The sequence below is a fragment of the Callorhinchus milii genome, unplaced genomic scaffold (genome assembly GCF_018977255.1).
Source record: "Callorhinchus milii isolate IMCB2004 unplaced genomic scaffold, IMCB_Cmil_1.0 Scaffold2, whole genome shotgun sequence".
Classification (NCBI taxonomy): domain Eukaryota; kingdom Metazoa; phylum Chordata; class Chondrichthyes; order Chimaeriformes; family Callorhinchidae; genus Callorhinchus; species Callorhinchus milii.
This window is the reverse complement of record NW_024704743.1, coordinates 11,200,752-11,221,960: the sequence shown is the minus strand read 5'-3', so window position 1 is coordinate 11,221,960 and position 21,209 is coordinate 11,200,752. Positions and strand designations below refer to the sequence as shown.

General features: G+C 40.0%; 2 protein-coding genes across 22 annotated transcripts in view; one reads left to right on the top strand and one right to left on the bottom strand.

Annotated features, from left to right (window-relative positions):
* LOC103190252 (ATP-dependent 6-phosphofructokinase, platelet type) overlaps positions 1-14,378 on the top strand; it is a 106,604-nt gene extending 92,226 nt beyond the window's left edge. For 11 of the 18 annotated variants that reach the window (XM_042346962.1, XM_042346961.1, XM_042346957.1 and 8 more), the window contains 6 exons: positions 3,057-3,118; positions 5,421-5,532; positions 5,710-5,809; positions 9,251-9,256; positions 12,757-12,862; positions 13,817-14,378. In XM_042346962.1, coding sequence (XP_042202896.1) covers positions 3,057-3,118; positions 5,421-5,532; positions 5,710-5,809; positions 9,251-9,256; positions 12,757-12,862; positions 13,817-13,967 — 537 coding nt within the window. In that variant the 3' untranslated portion in view covers positions 13,968-14,378. The remainder of the gene's footprint in view (positions 1-3,056; positions 3,119-5,420; positions 5,533-5,709; positions 5,810-9,250; positions 9,257-12,756; positions 12,863-13,816) is intronic. The other 7 variants (XM_042346959.1, XM_042346967.1, XM_007910964.2 and 4 more) reach the window with 1 other exon arrangement.
* A 3,626-nt stretch (positions 14,379-18,004) lies between these two features.
* pitrm1 (pitrilysin metallopeptidase 1) overlaps positions 18,005-21,209 on the bottom strand; it is a 48,449-nt gene continuing 45,244 nt past the window's right edge. For all 4 annotated transcript variants that reach the window (XM_042346952.1, XM_042346953.1, XM_042346954.1 and 1 more), the window contains one exon: positions 18,005-19,465. In XM_042346952.1, coding sequence (XP_042202886.1) covers positions 19,372-19,465 — 94 coding nt within the window. In that variant the 3' untranslated portion in view covers positions 18,005-19,371. The remainder of the gene's footprint in view (positions 19,466-21,209) is intronic.

Below are 21,209 nucleotides of genomic sequence, written 5' to 3'. Positions count from 1 at the left end.
AAGCACATTACATTCTTGTGGACACATGGGATATTTTTAACTTGCCGTTGTCTTCACTTCAGAGTATCTCAAACATGATTGAAAGAGGTTTCTATTTATGCCCCAAATGGAGATCACATTTCCAAATAAAGTATTTGATACGCTCTGGTGTAACTTCTTTTATTTCCCCCTGCAGTCAGAGTCGCTAGGCAGAGGAACATTTAGATTGTAACCAATTCCCAGAAAGAAAAGCTAATGCAATACAGTATTTGCAAAAAAATCATTAATATTTTAGAGTCACAAACAAATTTTGATTGCCCCAGTGTGGTGCAGGCTACAAATTCCACAAATCGTGTATTCTTTAATTGGAATTCCATTACTTAACAAAGGACCAGGATTGTACTTTAAATGCTTGTAACATCATAACATATGGAACGGGAATCCTCACGGAACCCATTTCTCCTTGGCAGATGAAGTGCAATTTTTATTATTGTGGACTTTCTTAAACTTTTATTTCACATGGCACTATTCAAAAACAGAAGGGAGTTTCTCCTGGTATCTTGAACAGTGGTGCCTTATCATAGAATCATAGAATGTTACGGCACAGAAGGAGGCCATTCGGCCCATCGAGTCTGTGCCGGCTCTTTGACAGAGCAACTGACTTTTATTAACCCCACTCACCAGCTTTCTCCCCATAACCCTGCAAACCTGTCTTCTCCAGATACCTATCCAGTTCTCTCTTAAAAGCTGTTATCTGCCCTTTTGGGCAGATCATTCCAAATTCTAACAACTCGCTGAGTGAAAAAAATTCTTCTAATCTCCCCTCTGCTTCTTTTGGTAGATATCTTAAGACTGTGACCACGAGTCACAGACTCCGCTACCAGCGGAAACAGCTTTTCCCTATCTAGCCTGTCGAAACCTTTCATGATCTTGAAGACCTCTATCAGGTCCCCGCGTAACCTTCTGTTAAGTTAACCACTCACTCCATGGCCTTTAAATGGTCTTCTGCTGTGCCCTAAATTTCTATTAAGACAAAGTCTATGGCTGTTTGTGGGATATTGTTGTGTGCAAAATTGTCTGCCACCTGCACCCACACAATACACAGTCACACCACTTTTAACCACCATTGTTATCAAAGGGCTGGTTGTGTGACTTTGAAAAGTCTTGACGACTTAATAATATGCTATATCAAATGCAAGGATTATTATATTCTTTACCATTATTATTTCATCTTCTCTGCAGGTAAACACTTGGGCAGGTACAATTGAAGCTTGTTTGTGCAAAGAATCTTGCTATCATCAATATAATTTTCAGCCCTGACTGAGTACATTCCACAGAGGGTATTTTGTGGACCCCAGATTATTTCTTCTTTAGATTCTCTGAGCAGCTTGCCCTGTATAACCTTCGCTTCCTGTTGTTTACTGGATCTTGATCCAGCTCATTTTAAAGGGCTTAACAGGCCTATTCAAAATAGTGAAAATAAGTTGTATTCATCAGTCTTTATTAACCTGCTGCTCGCTTCATCTAGTTCTTCAAACAGTGAAAATCTGCTGATTTTACATCTCCATTATCCATACCTTGCTACATTTTAATATCCACCATTTGCAATTCAGTCTTCTTCACTCCACTGAAAGTTCTATTCTACAAGGTCTCTTGGTTTTAAGTACAGTATTTTGAGTTGTCTTTATCAATATTTCACATTCTAGTTCATTTTTAGTACAAGAGCAACATTTTAGTATAATTTAACACACTTGCTGTGGAAGGTCAAAGATTGAAAAGTACTGTGGCTAAATGGTTTAAAGACTGACACATAACTAGTTCAATTTGCGTTAATCATATGTTATCCCGTGATAGCTCAAAGGCTCCAATTTCCTTTAGTGTGCGTGGAAAGTAATGTTTTATCCTTGCATTTGCATTTAGTTTATAAAAGTGAGGATGTGATGGTGTTTTTAACCAGCATTGTTATTAAAGGGCTGGTTGTGTAAATTATTTAGTACAAAATTGGGTGAGATATCTAAAGAAATAAAAGCACCACGTGAAACAGTTGATATGGTTGATATGGTAAACTGTTGGCATGGTAAGCATTTCCCTCCCCCACCCCACCCACCCACAACTTTGCCATTCACAAAATATTTGCCTCAATGGTCTGAGTTGTATTAAACGAAAAAATAATTCCGATGGGTATGTGTTGAACCCAGCATCTTAAGCAATCATTGTTATTCTGCTTTTATGCATCTCATATCAAATTTCTGAATGTTTACGTAACCAGCCAACCAACAATACTGACATACAGGATCACTTGTGTGCAATAAGTACCACAGAGGCTTCATACAAAGACCTCTAAAAGCACAGAACCAGTTGAGGAAGTCTTATTACCATTCTCATTAATTATGTTTGTTGATTTATATGGTGACACTGCCTCAAGTGTGAAAAGTAAATGGGATACCACAAACTTCATTTTTGTTAAGGGTGTTAACGGTATGCAAGTAAGAAGTCTAACTGACAGTCATCAGTAGTAATTTCACATCATTATACAAGTCGAGCTGCACAGTGAATGTTAAGCTTGCCTAACATCCTTTTTTTCCCTGGAAACGGCCAATTATAAAAATTAGCTTTTATATAGATTAGGGGCTATAATAAATTTTTTAAATAATTATAAATTACAAAGAATGCAATTAAGCTTAACAACAACAACAAATTATATTTATATATCACCCTCAGGGCTTTGTTTGTTGTTCAGTTAAATTTTCAGGATCAAAGATAATTAGTTCCAGTTAGGAACAATTCCCATTACTTCCCCAAACTAACACCATCCAAAAATACCTTTGCAGGAGGAACTATTCATTTGGGAGCAAAGGGGAATATTTGCTTTTCCTTTATAAGGTAAATGAAAGGTGACTAGCTATGAAACGCATGATTTATTGATCAAACTCTCAAAATTGATTATTAAAGGCAGTAACACTTTGATAAAAGAGCAGTCAGGAAACGGGAGCTTTGATTCTTTTTTGTGTGGGTGGGGGGGAGTTTTGTAAACCGTCAATATGGGTCATACTGTATTGTATTTTTATTTTCTTCAGGCCAATGTGATACACTTGACAGAGAAGATGAAAACCTCTATCCAGCGGGGTCTAGTGCTCAGGTGAGAAATGTGTCAGTGTTGTGGGTTCGAATTTTATGTCAGGACTCAAAGTGTAGTCTGACACTCCAGTGCCATGTTGGGGAAGTGCTAGGTAATTTTTCGGGTAAGATGTTATACCTAGGTCCAGTCTACCTGTTCAGGTGGGTGTAGTTCCCGGGGACTACTCAAAAAGTGAAAGGAGTTTCTCATGATGTCCTGGTCAATAATCTACCACATAAAATTGTTCATTTGCTTCTTGGCTGTTTGTAGGACATTGCAGTGTGCAACTACAGTTGCTATACTTTACATTAAGAAAACATTATGTAACTCTTTGAGTTGTTTGTGACATTATAGGCCAGGGATCTTTAATATTAACCTTAGGATGTGAGACCATTGGATCTATTATAGTTCAATGGCAACAATTTCCTTATTCCGGGAAAGCTTTGACACTTGAAAGCTACTGTATAAATGTGAAAGGCGCTATACAAATGTAATCTTGTATATATGCTGTTTGAATGACATTACAGTGCGCAAATTGGCTGCAGGATTCATCCACAAAATTCACACAAACACACCACTTTAAGTATATCCTGTGAAGTGCATTGAGACGTCTCAACAACATGATAAGGCGCCATTTCAAATGCAAGAATTAAAGTGTATATACAGATACGCTTGCAGGTAAAGAATCCAATATGGAATGTTGGATTCCATATTGGATTCAGTCAGACACACACACACACACAGACATTTCATCTTTATCTATACTCATCTTGGAAGACTCATGTGAGAGGACTCATTTTGGCCGTGCTGTTGTAGTCCTTTCAGCATTGAAGTGAGCTGTTCTTCAGTTTCATTTAATGGGCCTTCCTCTCTTTTGTCTACCCTTTTTATTTATCTTTGAAAGGGTTGATTTTCACTTAGGCATCTTTAAAATGATAAACATGAATGTATAATTTATAATCACTGGGACATCCTCCCAACGTGAAAGGCACTTTAAAAATGTAATTTTTTCGTTGTTACCGCGGGTTAGCTTAATTCTTTATTTTATTCCTGTCGTCGCTTGGCTACGTGCGTGCTCTGTGACGCAGGATGCAAAAATCTAAAAGTCTAAAATCTCATGGCTCTCACCTCCTCCACCTACCCGACCTCCCCCTAAAATTCTCCGAACCCGTACGCAACCTAGCTGTCAGGTTCGACCCCCAATTATCCTTCCTCCCCCACATTGGTCCCTCACCATCACCGCCTTCTACCACCTCCGACGCATCGCCCATCTCCGCCAATACCTCTTCCCAAAAGCCGTTGAAACCCTGGTCCATGCCTTTATCACCTCTCGGCTGAACTACTCTAATGCCTTCCTCGCCAGTCACCCATCCACTACCATCCATAAAATCCAAATCATTCAGAACTCTGCCGCCCACATTCTCATCCGCACCAAACTCCGCTCCCCGATCACCCCAGTCCCTGCCAGACTGCACTGGCTGCCTATCCCAGAGAGGATCAATTTCAAGATCCTCACCCTCGTATTCAAGTCCCTGCACTCCTCTTCACCCTCTGACCTCCTCTCCTCTCAAAACAGTACCAATTGCCTTCGTTCCTCCAGGTCTGGCCTCCTCCTCGTCCCCCGAGTCCTCCGCTCCACCCTCGGCGGCCATGCCTTCAGCCACTATGCCCCGAGGCTCTGGAACTGCCTTTCTCACTCCCTTCGTCTCGCTTCCTCCCTTCCCATTTTCAGGTCTCTGCTGAAAACCTTTCTTTTCGACTACGCCTTTGGTCACCTTCCTCCCCCTCCCTCTGGCTCGGCCCCAGGATCCGTTACTGTAAAGCGCTCTGAGACGCCGTTTGGCGTGGAGGCCGCTATATAAATCCAAGTTGTTGTTGCCACAGTGCCACGGTCAGCCGGCGCGACAACCGTGTGTAATTGCAGTGAAAAACGCAAAACTGAAATACATTTTAGTCATAACTCATGAACGATAGAAGATACCTGAAAACAAACATGCTCATGTTACTCTCAGGTGCAAGGTTGTTCCGATGAGGTATAAACCATGTCCCTGTGTCAATCAGTTATTGAGATCCTTCTTGAAGCACAGACAGACATTGTCATTTTATTTTATGTAGAAGATAGATATTTATAGAGCCAGGTCATGACACATATACACTCGTATTTATTTATGTTAATGTTGGTAGTTATAAATTGCTGTCACATTGGTTACCTTCTAAAGTGCATTTTCAGCATAATATTAATTTCTGGAGTTCAAATTACACAGGAGAAAACAAGTGTTCATTACCATCATTTAGTTTACATTTCTTTTTCTGTCCTTTGCAGAAATGAAAATTCCAATGATAACTATACAACTGACTTCATCTATCAGCTGTATTCTGAAGAAGGGAAGGGTATATTTGACTGCCGGAAGAACATTCTGGGACATATGCAACAGGTAAAATAAGAATTTTAGCTGTAATGCTTAAAGTGGTGGATGAGGATATTGTTTTTAACTGCATTGTTTATTGGAGCAGTATATTGTGGTGCACGCCTGCATTTTGTGCCATTCTGTGTTGACGTTTTTGGTTGTCTCTTGCACTAATTGGTGTCGCTTACATTTAAACCTCCTCAGGGCGGTGCACCATCTCCATTTGATAGAAACTTTGGAACCAAAATTGCTGCGAAAGCCGTCCAATGGCTCTCAAGGACTCTAAAAGAGAACTACAGAAGAGGTAACATTTATAATATGCCAACTTTTTAATAGCAAGTCTTTAATTAGAGTCTAATGATAAATACAAGATTGTGAAGCACCCAACAGTTCAGAGGAGGCTGCAAAGTAAAGCATGGTCTTTTTGGGGCTCGGTGGACTTCAAGGTGATGTGCTTGGCAGTGGAATATTGGAATTGAGTGGACCTTCTTGGGTAGAGCTCAGCAGTCTAATTCCTGAGCCAGTTTACTGTTTACAAACCAGCTTTCACTGTGTCTGCACTAACAATGTCTCCTAATGTCCTTGCAAGGTCACCTGCAGTAGGGCTTTATGTTTGGTGAGGGCTCTCCTACATGCTATGGTTACATAATCCACATCAATGGATCCACTTCGAATGACACCTAACTCAATCTCTCTTGACTATAGAACTGCTAGCCTGTTAGACATGTTCTGTTGAGTTTCAAATTCCTTCAACTGAATGTTGACCAAAGTAAACCATTCCTATTTCTGGTGCTATATAATTTGTTGTTAACGAGGCATGGCTAACCTTTTGATTCATGTTTCAGTTTGTCTTAACTAGTTTTTGACTAAATATTTCTGAAATTGGTCTCTATGAAATTAATATCGACTTTTGTCTCACATCTTATTTAGGCTACAAATATGTGAATATATTGTTCTGTGGGTTTTTAACGTTAGGTTAGGCTCCTATTGGTTACTGATCTTTGAACAGATACGGCACCAATGCATTCCATTTTGGACCTTATGCTCCACCTGGAGCTATGTGGTATCTCTCGTCCATGTTTTCAGTTGGGTTATCAGGTCTATCACCCAGTTGGTTAGAATTATGCAACAGCTTGCACCTTTCAACAACAACAACAACAACATTCAATTTATAGAGTGCCTTTCACGTCGGGAGGACGTCCCAAGGCGCTGTACAGTTGGGTCAGGACCCGAGCAGGGGGGAAATGGTCAGGGTGAGGGGAGGGAAGGGAGGGAGAGAGGAGGGGTAGAGAGTCGAGAGGGGAGCTGAAGGCACGGTCAAAGAGAAAGGTCTTGAGACCGGCCTTGAAGGAGGAAAGGGAGGAGGCGGCGAAGGCACTGGGGGATAGAGTTCCAGAGCCTAGGGGCTGAGAGACTGAAGGCCCGGCCACCAATGTTAGGGCGGTTGGGGTGGAGGATGTGGAGCAGACCGGAGCCAGAGGAACGGAGGGTACGGGCAGGTAGATAGGGGGATAGTAGGTCGGAGAGGTAGGAGGGAACAAGGCCGTGAATGGCCTTGTAGGTGAGGATGAGGATCTTGAATTCAATCCTCTGGGGAATGGGGAGCCAGTGGAGGTGAGCGAGGGTGGGTGTGATGTGGTCCCGGAGCCTGGTGCGGGACAGTACACGAGCTGCAGAGTTCTGAATGACCTGCAGCTTGTGGAGGGAGTTGCCGGGAACGCCAGCGAGGAGAGAGTTCCCATAGTCCAGCCTTGAGGTAATAAAGGCGTGGACCAGAGTTTCAGCAGCGTGAGGGGTGAGGCAGTGCCGTAGTCTGGCGACATTCCGGAGGTGATGGAAGGCGGTGCCAGTTGTGGCGCGGATATGAGGGAGAAAGGACAGCTCAGGGTCGAACAGAACCCCGAGGTTCTTGACTGGCTTTGAGAGGTTGAGAGTGCAGCCTTGGATGCTGATGCTGTCAGCGCCTTCACATCGAATGAACATCCTGATGCATTGAAAACTCAATCTACTTACAATTTAAGAACAAAAGAATTTGCTAGGCGAAAGAAGACCAAGGTCGATCTAATTTGAGGTCCTTTGGATTGCAGAAAAAAAGGTCTTTGCAAGCAGGATTTTGAGCAGTGAAAATGTTTTTTTACATGTTACTTCCACCAGAAGAATGGACACCAGACGAACAAACAATTAGTTAAGGGCTTAATTTTTTTTAGGCAAATTAGTACATAGGGCAATTCGTTATTTAGCCATTGTGTGAATAACAATGCAGGAATACAGATACATCTGATCTTTGACCAACCTTCGTACTATAATTCCTGGTTCTGTGATCTATTTTGTGAGTTGAAAACATACCAGTGTATTTGACCCCGGGAGACAATACTTCCCTGAGCTATGGCACTCTGTCTGTCCACAGCATTTCAAAGAATATTACTCTTTCTTCCATCCATCTAACTGAGATGAGGTCTGAAATACCCTGGAACCGTAGCTGGATTTGTTACTTGAGTTACTTAAGTTTTTTATGGTCAGCCAATTTTCTGACACACGGGGAAAGCTTGGAAACCCATCACCATGCTGAAAAGTATCCAAACCAGCCTGAGAGTTCCATGCATTGACACCTACATGTGGTAATTCTCTGCTTACCTCATTCTGGAAAGCAATCGGCACAGGATAGCATGAGCCAAGGCTTGTGGTCCCCTAGGTGTGAATTGTGGTGCAATTGGAGTTTAATCAGCAGAGTGCCAACTGATTAGCTAGTAAATCATTAAGGGAAGGTTATTATTTTTTTATTAGGGAGTGAACAATTCAATGCTTAATTAATTCTGCTTCATAATGAAAGAGACACAATGATGAGGACAGAAATTGAGGGCCAGTAGGATCGAAATTCATTATAAACAGGCTATGAGATTCTGTGAGGATGAATGCTGGAAAAATGATCAAAAGTTTGATCTTATGTTGGCATGTTATATTTCAGACCTGAACCAGCCAGCAAGAAGCACAATGATCTGTGTACGTTTTCCTCTTCCTTAGACCCTTCATCTAGAACAATAGAAAGGCTGCTAAAATCATCCATAGAACTAGAGAAATGTATAATTTAGAGTTTCAAGTAGCAATTTCCAGAAAGAAAGTTTTTCTTTACCCAGAGGGTAATTAATGTTGGGAAATGAAGGGACCAAATTGTCAAGTAGAATGATTAAGACCAGGAAGGATGGTTGCATTTAAACCAGTTACCTTCAACTTCACCTCTGATTAAAAGGTTGTGGTTTAAGCCCTCATGACTTTGAGGTGATAGTCTAGGCTGACATTGCAACGTAATACTGAGAGGAGCCCTCCATGTTCAGATATTCTGCCCTTCAGCTGACATGTTAAACCAAGGTCCAAGTTGATATTAAAAATGTCATATGCTATTATTCAAAAAGGAAACAATTTCTCTCATGCACTAGACAATAATTCTCCAGATATTCACTTCATGGTGAATTGTAGAATAATGCTGTGCACACATTTGCATTTATAGCCTGATTTGTCTATAAATGCACAGTCACTGCACTTCACAGCAATTAACTGTGGAGTGCTTTGATATAACAGGTGTTGAATCCAATGAAAGAATTATTATTATTATAACATTAGGTCAAATTGTTTCTGTATAAAACATGTGCTGTTTTCTGAATATCGATGTGTGTCATAAAATAGATTAGTCATATTAACTTCTCTTTGTCCTGTCTTGCTTTTTTTGCCGACTTCATGGGACTCGTAGATGAAGGTAATGGGTTTTATTCTTTGATAAATTAGTGGCAGATTTACTACTTCCTTTCACTGATCGTGTATTTAAATAGATTGCTTCAACAATGTCACCCTAACGTTTTCAGGATTAAGGTTACCATCCGAAGAAAATGTAGGCATAAAAAAATCTCTATTGTGACTCTTTAAGGATACTTTAACAATCTGGTTCTTTTTAACAATCAAAACCCAATTTCATGTTGCCGATACATTAACTAGAATAGGACATATCTGCACTGTTACTTTCAATGTAACCCGCTAATGCAGTGGTGCCCAACCTTTATGGTCAGGCAACAAAATACATTATTATTATTATCGAAATAAATAATAATTTGGTCACTCAAAGCATGCCTCTTTATGGGACATTGCTGTGTGTGTTTTGCCCACAAAATAAACAGTAAATTCACGTTACAATATATTCTATGAAGCGCTTTGAGACACCTCAAAGAAGCGATTAATGCAAAGATTATTATTAATTCAATCAAGAAAAAAACTGAAAACACACTACCGATCCAACTTATCTCTACTCGTGCGAATGTTCGGGAACCGCTTGTTGATGTCCCTGCGTGGTGGGACACAGATTGGCCACCATTACGTAAATTATATTTTACATTTTTAAAACTTCTGACTTGTTCTGTTTGAAACCATGATATTGCCAAGGTGTCTGTCTGCCAGGAAAGGTTGAATACTAGTAGGAATGGCTCAAAGAATTACCTTTGTTGTCTTCTCAATAAATCCAGAGCAACTCTATCAGCCTGTTATCAGAATTTAGCTATTCCTAGCAGAAATTCTCTGATCAAATCCCCTCAGCAACATCTTTCCACTTTACACTTTTCTACTAAACACTTCACAGTCTTTACCTTATTCTTATAACAGTCATAATTGTTGACATTATTTACATGGAATTTAAAAAGGCTTTTGACACAGTACCGCATAAGAAGTTAATAAAAAAACTGGAGGCCCACGGTATTAAGGGGACAGTAGCCGTTTGGATTAAGAACGGGCTGAGTGACAGAATGCAGAGGGTGGTGGTTAATGGGTGTTTCTCACAATGGAAGGAGGTGTGCAGCGGTGTCCCCCAGGGATCGGTATTGGGACCACTGCTCTTTCTAATATATACTAATGATCTGGACTTGGGCATAGAGAGCACTATTTCCAAGTTTGCAGATGATACCAAGTTAGGTAGGGTAGTAAATAGTGAAGAAGATTGTGACGGACTGCAGGCAGACATACACAGAATGGTGGAATGGGCTGACATGTGGCAGATGGATTTCAATGTAGATAAGTGCGAGGTGATACACTTAGGTAGGAAAAATGATAGGAGGCAATATAGACTTGGTAGCTCAATCTTAAGGGGGGTAAACATACAGAGAGATCTGGGCGTTCAAGTAAGTGATTCATTGAAGGTGGCAGAGCAGGTAGATAGGGCAGTAAAAAGGGTATTTCATGTACTTCATTAGTAGGGGCATAGAATATAAGAGTAGGGAGGTTATGCTTAATCTGTACAAAACACTGGTTAGGCCTCAGCTGGAGTACTGCATCCAGTTCTGGGCACCTTACTTCAGGAAGGATATTAAGGCACTGGAATCGGTGCAGAGGAGATTCACGAGAATGATACCAGGAATGGGGAACCTTAGCTATGAGGATAGGCTGGAAAAGTTAGGACTTTTCCCATTAGAGCAGAGAAGGTTACGCGGGGACCTGATAGAGGTCTTCAAGATCATGAAAGGTTTCGACAGGCGAGATAGGGAAAAGCTGTTTCCGCTGGTAGGTGTGTCTGTGACTCGTGGTCACAGTCTTAAGAAGCAGAGGGGAGGTTAGAAGAATTTTTTTCACTCAGCGAGTTGTTAGAATTTGGAATGATCTGCTTGAAAGGGCAGTGAAGTCCGATTCGATAACAGCTTTTAAGAGAGAACTGGGTAGGTATCTGGAGAAGACAGGTTTGCAGGGTTATGGGGAGAAAGCTGGTGAGTGGGGTTAATAAAAGTCAGTTGCTCTATCAAAGAGCTGACACAGACTCGATGGGCGAATGGCCTCCTTCTGTGCCGTAACATTCTATGATTCTATGATAATTGTCAGCCTGGTGAAAGGCGCTATGCGAGTGTAATAATAATAATAATAATCCTTGCATTTGATATAGCGCTTTTCACGTCGGGAGGACGTCCCAAAGCGCTTCACAGAACACACTGTAAAGTGAATTGACTGTATATTTGTGGGCGAACGCGGCAGCCAATTGCGCACAGCAATGTCCCACAAACAGTCGTAGATTGAAAATGACCAATTTATTATTGTTTTTGGTTTTGGAGGGATTATTATTAGGCGTGTGGAGTAAGGAAACTTGCCCAAGGTTTCGCCCTGACCTGCCTGGAATTGAACTCAGGTCTCTTGCTTGCAAAGCGAGTGCTCTAACCACTGAGCTACAGGACTCCACAATTTGTTGTTGTTGTCAGTAGCACTTTAACCTCTGAGTCAGGAGGTTGTGGGTTTAAGTCACAGTTTAGGTGGACATTCCAATGCAATGCTGGCATAACCTTGCATTGTCGGAGGTGCCATCCTTTGGATGCTTTCGTGAAGTGCCCATCCTTTGAGATGTTTTAATACAGCATGATAAAGTGCAAGGATTATTAAAAACTGTTTCTCCCAATGAACAAATCACACGATCATGTCAGAATATATGTATCCCTGCTTCTTCATCACTCTTGCTTGAAATGCTTCAGTTTGTTTTTGTGTCACACACTATTAACTATTGAGGACTGCACACTCTGCAATGAATTTCATACATAGACCCTAATCTGATGTCAGAAACCTTTCAGTGACAGACATCAAATTACATATCTAGAAATAATCCTGGAGCGTTAACATTTTAGTGGAATGGGTCATGTTCTTTGTTTTCCTTCTGCCTTATCTTCAAGGTAGAAGAACTTCATGAAAGATTCACGTGGTTTAGAGTCTCAAAACGTGGAGTAAAGTAGCCCATAGTTGACATTAGGGTTGTATCCTGAAAATGAAATTGTTCAGACCAAGGGAACCATGCACAAAAGGAATCAGATTATTATTTGTTTCCCGCACAATCAATGTGTTCTTTTTTTTTAGTGTGTATTCCGGAAATTCACATTTGCAGGATGCTGCATTGATCCATCACACACTTTGTTTCCATTTAGAGATGATTTTACACATCAATTCTAATTCTGCACTGTAGTTTATATTCTTAAATTATCTATCTTGATTAATCTTAAAAAAACAAAAAGATTGACTTAAAACCTTCTTGTTTATCTTCACGATTGTAATTTTAATTATTACAATTAAAATAATTGTAATTATTATAATTATCATTTTAATTATTCACTATTGTAATCCAAAGTGCCTACTGTCTCCTCCCCTCTTTTGCCATGCTCCGCCACTGTCAAGGCACTCTGGGACATTATCCTGTGTGAGGCTATTCTGTGCAATTTGTAATCATAATGCCTTTTTTTCAAATAACAGGCAAAATATTTACGAATACCGATGATACAATTTGCCTGCTTGGCATGCGTAGACGCACCCTCCTCTTCCAGCCTGTGTCACAGCTGATGTCTGAGACAGATTTAAAGTAAGCATATCTCAACACTGATCTACACGGTGTAAAAACATTTATACTACAGATCTGCTAATTGTGGGATTTTGCCCATGACTGAACTGTTTCAAAGCAGCACACCTTGCACATCATCACTGCTGAAAATTGAGTATTTTTGCTTCACTTTCATATCGTTTCTTAATGATTGGCAGCACCTTAAATAATTGCAGCAGAATGGGAGGAAAGCCTTCTGCTATTCTTGTACAGATCTCCCTCTGCCTCAGTTGCAGCTATTAGGTAGAGCTCAGTCAGAACAATGCAAAATGTTCTACACACGAGTAATGATAATCTGAATACAGCAGGCTTGAGTTATAAAGCTGGGCTGTACTATGATCAACACTGAAGTGTAGGTACCACTAATTGAGCTTTATGTCTGGGTTAGGGTGCACTAACTGTACATTGAGGTACAGAGCATCCTCCTATAGTTACCAAGCTCCATAAATATCAAGCACGGCCTTGAAACAAAGGTTCACCAGTGACCCGATAAGACGTCTTTAAAGCATTCCCAAGCCACTACCCAGCTTAAAGGATGCTATATTAATGTAAGTTGTTCTTAAAATTATGAGATGTAAATAGGAGAAATTATTTCTACTAGTTGTTGAGTCCATGACTAGAGGGCATCAATTTAATTGAAAACAAGCAAATGAGGAGGTTTTCACACACAGAAAAGTTAGGATCTGAATGCCCTGCTAGGAGCGGTGGTTGAGGCAGAATCAATATCAGCTTTCAAAAGGGAACTAAATAGATATCTAGAGGAGTAAACTACAGGAGTGTGAGAAAAAGGCAGGTAATTGGGACTGAGAGGATTACTCTTCAAATCAACCAGTCTTCTATGCTGAAAGTATTTAATATGAAAGTATATAGTTACACGCAGATATCGGCGGTTTTGAACATTATAATCAGAGGTTAACATTTATGTCCTATTTTTAGACATCGAATTCCCAAGGAGCAGTGGTGGGTGAACCTCCGGGCACTGATGAAGATTCTGGCCAAATACAAGATCAGTTACGATGTGTCCGATGCCGGAAAGCTTGAGCACGTTACCCAACGTATGCGTGATACTGATAATGAAACCTTATAAAAGTGGACCAGATAGAACCATCACTTGTAAGCTTCAGTCTCAACTTATTCCTCTGAGGGTAGTGAATCCTGGTTTAATCCGTATTGGTTAAATGTGTCACTCATACGCAACTACTCAAACAAAATAGAATACACATTTGGTTTCTTGTCATTCTGTTGCTTAGTTTTTAACCAGAGTACTTGCATGGAAAAAAGAACACAGCACAAATTTTATTGCTTGTCATTGCACAGCTTCTCAGAGTAGTCCTATTTATTGTGTGGATCACTTATAGTTTTATTGTGTGAAGAAGCGAAATCTATATTAGTGTGAGCAGTGGAATAAATGTGCTGTATTGGAGTGAAAATGTTTTATTTTGCTTTTACAGCTGTGGGGCAGAGCCTTCAATAAAATAGCTAATGGATGTTTCTGAAAGAAAGTGTATTTACAGTAGCTTTGAACCTGCACTCAATTCTTATCCCAGTCTCAAGACACACCGCTGGTACTCTCTTAAAGTTATTAATTTTGGTGAGGGATCCCTTCCCTCCATCATTCATAAATCGTTTGCTATGTTGGGTAGTAATACTTACATTGCATTTCTCAAGTCCAAGCACTTTCTTTCTCTCTGCTCCAGGGAGATTTGGGGGAGGGGGTGGTAAACAGATCTCCTTGGAACTGAACTGACTCCAGGGTGACGATCTTAGCAATCAAATATCAAGAGTCCAGTTGACCCTCTCAGGTAGGCTAATAATTTGCCCACAAGTACACAGTCCACTTTTCCGTATATTCTAAATCCATTTTACAATATATTCTGTGATACACCTTTGAAATGTCTCACCAAAGTGATGAGGCGCTATACCAAATGCAAGGATTTTTATTATATTATGACACACAAACCAGCCTGCTTAATTGGCAAGATTTGAAGGGACAGAACAATCACTGGAAGCAGGGATTCTTCCTACTCAATTCTGTTAACCTTGCAAGCCGAACCCTAACAAGCTGAACAAGCAGTGCTCCCAATGGCCAAACAATACAAGGATACCCAAGTCTTGGCTGTTATCAAACATTGTGCCTAGAATTCTCTGACATTAGATAAATAAGGTACATCCCTCCAGGGAGAAAGTGTCCATTCCAGAAACAGAGAAATATCCATGGGTAGGTAGCAGACGGAATTCTGGTTTGGATACTTTCAAGCATGACAGGTTTCCACACATCAGGCACTTGGCTGTCCAAAACGCCCCAATCTCTCTAATGTATTTCACTCTGATGCTCCTAAGTGTGTCAAACCAACATGACACTCGTACTCAATTACTCCAACAAAATGTAGTTTGAATCACCTCCTGTGCTCCCATTGCACCACCATCAATCTTCAACCACTGGAACTGCCTCCATCAAGCACTGCATTTTCCCCCCTCTCTTATCAGACATTAAATCTCATCTAAAAAAATAAAATTTCAATTGCGCTTTGTTACCTCCATCTTCAGCCTCACTTTGCATCCAACCCTGTCCTTGTTAAGTCCTCCAAGTTATTATCTTATGAGAAGGGCACTACTATATCAATGTACATTGTTGCTGCCTACTTGCATCAAAATGTATCAAGTACTTACCAAGTCCAAGTGCTCGGAAGACAAACAAGTCTGATGAGTCAGTCATGTTTCTTGATCAATTGTTATTTGGGAAAAATGTTGTCTGGGACACAGGAACTGGCTGAATTAGGACCATGAGTTCTTTTCAATAGTCACTTGAATCACCAGAACAGGCAACAGGGAGTAGTTACTTGTATTTACATAGCACTCCTCATGCAGGGTAGCTTCCCAGAGGGCTCGACAGTGGTGGAGCACGATGCCGAGCCGGGTGGAGGTGACCATAAGCATGGTTGAAGAGGGAAGTTTTCAGGCATGACCTTAAGATGAGGAAGGAGGGGTCAACGCAGAGGGAGAGTGTTCCAGAGTTTTGGGGAGTAGTGGCTGAAAGTGTGGATGTTAGAACAGAGCGCATGAGGGGGTGGTAAGCAGGGTCTCCTTGCAACTGAACTGACTCCAGGGTGACAATCTAAGCAATCAAATATCAAGAGTCCAGTTGACCTTCTGTTCTAACATTGGTGACCACGCTTTCAGCCACTACTCCCCAAAACTCTGGAACACTCTCCCTCTGCCTTGGCCCCTCCTTCCCCAACATACAGCACCTGGTACTTGACATTAGTGATGTAGCAGTTCTGGATGGACCAATGAATGATTGGAAATGGATCACCTATACCCTTTAGAAACCAGGGAGGAAATTTGAAGATCTCTGAACCCTAGTGAGGTTCTTTGAAGCAAGCAAATATTCTTCCCATATTTAAGAAATGTGACAAAGTCCTTACCTGGAAACTACTGACCCATTCACCTGTATTCAATAATACAGAAATTAACAGAAGATTAAAACAGAAGTGAAATGTTGTTTGCCTACAGTAAAACATACAGGTCAGCCAGCCCAGCTTCAGAAGACGTAGATGTTATCTGAATTTCATATTTTTATGTGACATCAAATGAACGATGGAGCCATTGGCATACAACATACATAACCTCAATTCCAAAAGACCTTGACAAAGTACCACCTATTATTGATGAATATGAAAGTCAATCCAAAACATGGACTAGGTACTGTGCTACCAAAAAGAAACTAAGGGGAGCTGGGTTAAAATGGGGGTGGTGTAGTGGAAGGGAATATATTCAAGTGTCTTAATAGCCTGTGCTGGGGCCTTTTCTGTTCCTTCTGATTTTCAGCATAAATGGTTGATTGTAGATCCCACGTAACTCTGCAGATGATACCAAGCTGGGGGGTGGGGGCGGGGAGAGACTAAAAGAGGAACTACAATCAGAGGAGGCAAAGTAATGTGGATACCTGATCTAATGATTGCCAAATAAAAGTCAACATATTACTTACAGGAAAGGAAAAATTGTAGTTGCGCTATGGATCGGATTGAACTTGCCAAGAAAGTTGAATCCCATAGCACAATAAACAAGGCATATACAAAATTTTGGGATACATTGCCAGACCATTTGACTTCAGATTCAAGGTAGTTTGATGTGGCTGCACCTGGAGTACTAACAAGTTTTGCTGCCTTTCTATAAAGGGAATTTGTCTGACTCTTGAAGCAGTGAAGGCTGATTTCCAATGGTTAGAAGGATGAGCGCTGAGGAATAACTAGAATAACAAAGAAAACTAGAAAATAGTTTCAAGGCAGGACAAGAAGTCACAGATTCAGATTTGTGATGTTTTAGGATAGATACCAGAAAGTATATCTTGATAAGAGGATAATCAACAGCAGGAATGCCTTACCAGTAACAAGGTGGTAAGACACGAGACCCATCTTAAGAAACATCTGGATGCTCCAATAAGATGCAACAGTAGGTCATAATCAAAAAGGGTGTTTCTCATAGAATTATACAGCACAGAATCTGATCTTGGTTTCTGATTCTCTGCAGTGACTGTTGACATTATCTGTAAATTTCTAACATACTGAAGATTTTCAAACCTGCCTTGGTTCCTTTCTGTACCTATATGTGCCTTGATCCAAGAATCAGCCTAGCCTCAGCCTTAATGGAAGATCTAGCCAACCCCAAGGGAAGAAAATGTTAAATTGGACAGAAGCACACAAAACTCCAGGAATGAAGCAGGCAATGAGCTGAAGCTCAGACTTCAAAAGGTTTGTTCTTCAGATGCAATCACTTTATACAGAAATTGTTGACTGTGAGACGGACTCAGGAAATTGATCCAGCAAACCACTGGAGCAACATTGGGCCAGCAAATTCAAGAAGGAATTTGGTAACTACTGTATTTAGCTAAATTGATTGAGCAGCATAATATAAGAACAGTGAATTAAGTTTTTTACTGTGAGACTACAATTATTTGCTTTGTTCTCTACATTCCTGTTTTCCTAGACACTGCTGTGCATATTATTTTTATTAAACGTGACTAAGTGAGGTAAGGCCATCCAGTTATCCAGAAGACAATTAAAATACCTGGAAGTGAAAACAGTAAATGAGAAGTGTAAATGAAAACAGATTTAAAATCAGGCATGGGGAAGCTTCGTAATCCTTTAATTAATTAAAAACATGAAATGCCTGGGTGGCTGGCTTAAATGTCTTAAATTATCACATTTACAAGGCAATACTTTATCTCCTGTTGAACATATTCCAGGCCGATCATCCTTAGAACATGCCCATCACTGAATATAAGAGATTACATAGAAAACAAAGTCCTCATAAAATGTAACCTCTTGGGAGTCATGAAATAGGGGTACAGACGATATACACTGCACAATGACGACATTTGTTTACAACTCCAGCGAGTTTTTCCTTTTCAAATACCTATCTAATTCCCATTTGAAAGTTGTTATTGAATTCTTTGCCACTCCCTTTCAGGCAGTGCATCCCAGACCATAATCACTCTGTGTAAAAACTTTCTCTTCATCTCCCTTCTGACCATGGAATAAAATATTCTATACAACTCATTGAATATTTGGAACCAACGTTAACTTTTATTAGTTCATCCCAACCAAGAATAACTTTGTCAGTATTAGTTGACATTGGCTAAAACATTGTAGTAAAATCCTTGCTATAAACTAAATATGCATCAAAAAAACAATGCTTTGCATGATTGGCGACTGTGCAAAACAGCTGTGCAATGAGGTGCACATTTCCAGGTTATAATAGTATAGAGGCACAAATAAAATAAAACAGTCTAAATTCTTGATAATTTGGATATTCTATAGAAGTTGAGTTCTGTACAAACTTGGAAAGTTCCAAATTTTGTGGCAACATTGGGGCCACTACTATGACAAATTGTTACTGCATACAGGAATGGGATGTGATTTAATTTGTATACTCATACAAGTGACACATGTTTTAATAGTCAGTAAAAATAAGTATACAGAAACTTTTCTACAATATAAATCTGGTCAATCATCCAATGCAAACATAACCTAGAACATTGTTTTTATTAATTCCTTAATGTAAGATTCTAAGTAAATAGAAACAAGCCTTTGTGGGTTTTCTACATTTCATATTATTGAAAGATCAGGTACAGAATTAGCAATTTTTCACTTAATATTTGTAGATTTATCCTATTCAACATGATTGGCTTTGACCAGTTCACAAGTAGCATGTATTGATACTAGCTAAAGTACTAGCTTGATACATGTTTTCTTCCAATCCAAGAAACCAGTGTTAGTAACGATTTTCTTTTATCAGTTCAGGTCATGAGTAGAGTTGAGCAACTATTAAGACAACAGTCACTAAGATATTATTATAAACTAGTCTCTTTCAGGTTTTCAATGTTAATGTTCTGGTAATTGACTACAAATAATTTTCTTTTGATTGCTGTCCTGTAGTTCCTCCGGAGAATAAATCTTTTTGTCCTTAGTCTTATTTTTCATTTATCTTAGTTATCTTTGTACCCACGATGGATCTCGAGCAATATATTCATTCTCTGGTCCTAAAATTGCAACTCCACAAGTTCTTTGTCCAGTTGTCAAATACCTGAGAGAAAAAAATAAACACCACAGACTTAGCAATAATAACCCTTGCATTTGAAGTGCTTTGAGATGTCTCAACGACGTGATAAAGCCCTGTATCAAAGAAATACATTGTTAAGTGGATTGACTGTATCTTGTGGGCACACATTAGTGTCTCATAAAGAGTCATGGATTGAGTGACCAATTTTTTTTGGAAGGGATTATTATCCCCGGAAAGCAATCCGCCATTTGACTAACAACTGGGTTCCTACTTACTGCTAGATAAACTGAGGCTTGTGAAGTAAGGAGACTTGCCAAAGGTTTCCCCTGCCCAGGTATCAAACTCAGGTCCTCACTTGCGAGGCGAGCACGCTAGCAACTACGGTACAGAACTCTACAATAGCATTGTAAAAGGTTCCTGTTTAGAGATTGCTGCCAAAACTTTTCAACTTTCTTACACGTGAAAAATGCCCTCACAGGGATCTTACTGCAACAGATAATTAAACCCTTGGTTGATGGAATATTCCTAGTTGTATGATTGGTAGATAAAACAAAGAATCCCCGAAGTGTGTGGTTTTTTTTTTACTGCATTAATTACCACTAAAACTTTAAATGTTTAAAATGTATTTTGTTGTGTACATTCATTCTATAGGCTTAATATTTTGCTCATATTATTGTTTAATTCATGTCTCAGTGTGTGAGCTAAAATAATAATCCTTACAATTGATATAGTCTTATGTCTTCGAGACGTCTCAAAGCGCTTCACAGAATATACTGTAAAGTGAATCGACTATATATTTTGTGGGCAAAACGCGGTAGTCATTTGCGGACAACAGTGTCCCACAAACAGTCATGGAATTATTATTTGTTCTGTTGAATTAATCCCCCCGGAAAAGCGATCCACCAATTGACTAAGGTTCCTACTTACTGCTAGGTAAACAGAGTCGTGTAAAGAAACTTGCCTTACGTTTCGTCCTGCTGGGAATCAAACCCAGGTCTCTTGCTTGTGAGGCAAGTGTTTTAACCACTGAGCTACAGGACTCCACATATAAAATATAGCCATATATTGGAGCGAGACATAGAAAATCAATGTAGATTTGGTGAGCCGAATGACCTATATCTGTGCTTTAATGTTCCTTGCGTTCCACCAGCAACGCACAAGAGCTACTTTCAAAGCAGTGACAGGTTCAAAAGACATCACCTGAATCCGCTCAGTGAGAGGGAAAATGCTACTTTGTAAATTAATCCTGGATTTGGCAGCTGGGAGGTATAAGGTATAAGGGATGGAGGGAAAGGCAACCTGGAGAGCTTGCTAGCAGCACTGGGATAATAATGTGCAACTGATATGTTTAGCACTGCCTGAGTATCCATGGTGGATAGAAGCTGGCATTGAAACCCACTCCCCCAACCTCACCCCACGTATCTGCTGGAGAAGAGACAGCAGAGTTATTCATACAAGAAGAAAGCAAAGGCTTAAGACACTTCTCAATCTGATTTATGACTTGCCCTTCAAAACAGCATCTTGCCTTTTGCTGTGTCTTATTAGGTCGAAATAAACAGAATACCATATAAAGTATGTAAAATATTTCCGCGCGTAATAATAGCTGTGGAAATCCCAAAACCACTATTATACCCGCAACAATAAATCATCATGTAATAATTTACTTTAAAGTAAAGAAGAAATTAATGGCTGACCCAGGGAGACTGGAACTTGTTGGCAGTTAAGGAATGAAACAAATTCATTGAACACACAATAGTAACCTGTAGCT